Source organism: Diabrotica undecimpunctata, unplaced genomic scaffold (genome assembly GCF_040954645.1).
Source record: "Diabrotica undecimpunctata isolate CICGRU unplaced genomic scaffold, icDiaUnde3 ctg00002292.1, whole genome shotgun sequence".
In the NCBI taxonomy this organism is placed as follows: Eukaryota; Metazoa; Arthropoda; class Insecta; order Coleoptera; family Chrysomelidae; genus Diabrotica; species Diabrotica undecimpunctata.
Window position 1 is genome coordinate 11,943 of NW_027313449.1, and position 4,586 is coordinate 16,528.

General features: G+C 37.2%; 1 protein-coding gene across 1 annotated transcript; it reads right to left on the reverse strand.

Annotated features, from left to right (window-relative positions):
• Positions 1 to 736: 736 nt before the first annotated feature.
• LOC140431932 (actin-binding protein WASF1-like) lies at positions 737 to 2,940 on the reverse strand. The gene is given in 5 exon segments (XM_072519799.1): positions 737 to 1,518; positions 2,023 to 2,073; positions 2,075 to 2,218; positions 2,220 to 2,298; positions 2,798 to 2,940. Coding segments are annotated over 5 exon segments (555 nt in total). The 3' UTR covers positions 737 to 1,380.
• Between the last annotated feature and the right edge of the window lie 1,646 nt (positions 2,941 to 4,586).

Here is a 4,586-nt window from a genome sequence, read left to right on the forward strand (position 1 = left end):
TTACTTTTTAGGGAATTTTTCCAAGAATGCAGTAAAAAAAATTTAAGAGAATACAATACAATACTTTTTAATGTTTTTGTTTTAGCACTCTTTGATACGGCAATACGAGAGCGGTCCGATAAATACTTAGTCTCACCGCCCGATAGCGCCACTATCGTACGAGAAGGTAACTATCGTGTAGTACATTCTCGTAGGCGGCTACTGTCAAAATTTTAACTGAATCGGACTCGTAGTTTTGTTTTGACCGCGTATGGAAACGGGGGAGGTCATTGATAGACTCCGGCTGAAGGTGCGTGAGATAGCTGAGAAAATAGGCATCTCAAAAGATCGCGTGGGTCATATCCTGCATGAAATTTTGGACACGAGAAAGCTGTCGACGCGACGGGTGCCGCGTTTGCCCACTCAACGCAACCGTGAGACCAGTTAGCCCTAGACTCCAGCACAGATCAGAGGTAATGTAAGTCGATAAACCTCACCAGCTACAGGGGGTCATGTAAGATGCCCCCATTTTCAGTTTTATTAATCAACAAGTTTAACAGTCTATTGCATTTACCTTTATAATACCATGAGGATTGTTTTTAATACTGTCCTTCCAATGTTTTATATGGCCATACAATGTTTTTAACAACTTTTTATTAAACTGATGATGGAATGATTCAATTCCGAAAAGATCTTCTTTAAAATAAAAAATTTTAAGCTTTTAATAAGCATTTTTTATACCTTAATACACACGAACACCACGTGCTTTGAGTTCTAACTTTCTTTTGCACCCGTTCTCGTATCGCTTTGATGTCTGCAACGTCAGCAAGAAATATTTCCATGAGATTGCCTATAAATCCGAAAAAGCAGGTATCATCACAATACCACAATTATGTGAGGGTTAATTCACTAGCGTGAAAGCTCTGGACATAATCTTCTGGAAGACAGATATTAGGAAAACCAACTAAACAATAATTTAATAAAATAAATAACGGGAATAGTAATCATCGACGAAATATATAAAGATACTGCTTGGACTGAGAAGTGCCTTATTGAACAGGGATAGTTTTATATTTTATGCTTTAAAAAAAATCTCGATATCCACGATATCCTTTGAACATTCTATTCTATTACAGTTATATTTTTGGCGTAGAATGCAAATTAAACATTTTTTAATAAAAAACAATTCGAAGTTAGTAAAACCTACAAGACACATGTTTAAATGACATAAAAACATTACCAGTTCTTTCTCTCTCTGTCCATTCATCAAAAATCTCACCATCTTCCTTTCTACATACGTATTCGTTGTCTTCGAGACCAATCAGCCAATCCAATCGAAGTCCAAGTGATCCATATCGACAATCAATACACCTGGCTAGCAGTGCTAGCCTTGCGTCTGTGTCACGCTGACGTCTCATTCTCGCCCCATCCCTCGCTATCGCATTCCGAGTCGGTACCAGATTCAGAATCGCTGAATTCCACCGCTACCCGCCTGGCTAAGATGCTGGCGACGTCGTGTAAGCCGTTGCCCCTTTCGACCTGTCAACAGAAAACGGATTAGATACTGTTTTTCAAAAAAAATCCTTTTCAACCATACAATGATAAATAAATATATAAATTTACACATTTACGAAAATAGAGGACAAACATTTATAAAGTCATGTATTTCATCATATTCTGTCCGCTAGACAATAAGTATTTTTGATATTGTTAATTTAACTAACGCGTTACTTTATGAGCACACACAACTATTGTATTTTTGTCCACCCTGTACCAATTTGAATCAACATGTGATACTTTTTGCAATTATCTCAGCTAGAGTAATCCGAAAATTGAGACAAAATGGGGGTTCCATTTAAAAAAAAGTGACGGTGACGTCATTACTCGAAAGTAATTCACCCTGTATATTAGAATATTATTTTAAAATACGGTATTTGTTAAATACTTTACGGACACAGTGTATAGCGACTATGTACAGACTATTCCAAAACAAAATGACGTATCAAAGTTTTGATACTAGTTAATAAAACAATCAAAACTTACTTCTTTTTGTTCGATCTTTTCTACTTTCCTCAATTTAATTCCATCTCTAATGGGCTTTCAGAAGATCGTTTCTAGGGTCGACCATCGGTGGCTTATTCATCGGTCGATCTTTGACAGGTGTCAATTTTGGTGGGGCGGAATTCAGAATTTTGGCTAAATCTCCATTTAACATCGGTGGAGTGGATGTCGGGCCGTTTAACTACCATCGGCATCGGCATTGGTGGTGGAGGAGGCGGAGGCGGTGCAACGGGCGTTTGTTGTTTTGGTGGAGGAAGCCTAAAATTAAGTATTTCATAAATATAAAAAATAAAAGTAAGTTATATATTCATTTTGATTCGGATTTTTATAATACAAGGGCCGTTAGTTCAAACGGTAGAAATGTTTGACTATCACACAGAAAGATGGGGTTCGATCTAAAGGCCTCGGTCGACTCAGCCTGAATAAAATGAGTACATTCGGTAAAACCAAGGGCGATAATAGGCGGGCGAAGTGTACCACTCTACCCGTTGCCTTCCTTGTATACTGCATCTCCAAGAAATAGCAGACTACCCTATTATACTCCCAAACTCCACTAGCAGTAAAAAGGGAGACTATTATTTATTATTTTCATAATACAATGCAGAGTTTGATGCTTCTTTGATTTACCTCTTTTTGCTGCCCGTTTCTTTCATAACTATTGAAGCATCTTTCCATTTGACTTAAATTTGGAACTTAAAGAAGAGTCAGCATTTCAGAGTGTTCAAATTAAAATAGTTAAAAAATAAAATCAACTCACCTGTTTAACAGGAGCTGGTGGTGGTGGAGGTAAATCTTGAGCAGGTTCTGGTGTAGCTTGGTGTGAATGTGGACTATTGACCGTGACTGACTGGACTGCCTGACGATGTGTGCTGGAATGCCGTTTGGTGGGGGTGGAGACATAGTCGCTTCAGGAGGTGGTGGCGGGGAGGTAAATTATCCCTAAAAAATGTCGGTTCATTTTAGAAATTGATTCTCAAATACTAACAGAAAACTACATATATTTCATCTTCGAAAAGTTTTTTTATCGAAGGGGAGAATTATTTACTGTCTGTTTATAATATGGTTTTTCCTTGCTCCACTTAGAGATTTTAAGTGGGTATTATTTTACTCATAGTTTACCTGACAAAAAATTTTGCTTTGATTTACTAAACAGAACTAAGTATAACTAGTGCCCTCTATTAGCTATGCTAAATAAGAGTCTAAATTAGCTATCCTCATTCTCAAAACGTGAAATTTTCAAATAGAAATTGTGAAAACATACAAAGTTATTGCGAAAATTAAAATCCATATTTCAACTTTAAACACCCGGTATCTCGGAAACTAGCAATAGTTGTATAAGACATGTTGGACATTATATTTTGAGGTCTAGATGCGCGTAAACCACCTGATTAAGCAAGAAAAAATGCGCATCTGGATGAGTAAACCTCTGAATGGGCGACATCTCAATGAGATCAGCCAAGAATAGTCAACAATACAGCGTCAAACTATTGGTTGACATCGGGAAAGATGTTTCCCGAGACTTTGGGTTTCCTACTTGCCATTCAGGATCATGTTATTCCAACTAAAAATGACCTGAAATATATTATTAAAGATCCTCAAATCCAAAATGACAAATGCCGATATGGATGCAAGCCCAAGAACCATCCAACATCTTACCGGTGGTTGCCAGGCGTTTTTGTCGGTACTGATTATAAAGAACACCACTGACTCAGTAGGAAATTTTATCCACCAAGAACTCTGTAACAAACTGGGACTTCTCCAAACCGACCATTTTCCTTATTATCAATATATCCCTGACAGAATACTTGAAAATTATAACTACAAGCTATACTGGGACAGCACTGTGCTCACAGACAAACCAGTAACACATAATAGACCGGATCTCGTACTAGTTAATAAAATTACTAGGCAAACAACACTTATTGATGTCGCGATAGCTAAAACAGATACTTAATTTGCGTGTCAAATACAACGAAAAGATCACCAAGCACAGAGATCTAGAAATACAAATCAGGAGACAATGGAGAATGGAAAGTACTTAGACAGTACCTATTATTCATCTACTACTGCTGTTATTCCCAAAAACTACTAGGGAACATAAAACAGCTGGGTCTAAATGAAACATCTTTATAAGGACATGCGTTAAGTTGTACTACTCGCGACGTCCAGATGTGTACGAAAATTTTTGGGAGATTAGTCCAGCATACCAAGTCACCTAGGGCTCGATAACACGAATGAGTCCCACCAGAGTTCAATCCATTTGATACCGTAGTTATCTGGGATGAGCGAATTTTCCCCTTAGAGGGAGTGTGTGAGCCGTATGGCTAAATCTGGATATAATAATACTTAATAGTGTTAAAATCATAACAAAAGTCAAAGTCAAGGCTGTCAGTTGTTTAATACTTTTGTATCTTTCCTGTATAATAATAAAATATTGGCCTCTTAAGAAAACGTAAAAAGAATAATACGTCTGTTGCCAGGAGGTAATAGAGTGAATTAGCAGCTCACAAAATAAATACTGAAATCAATAAATCTTCATAAAAGAC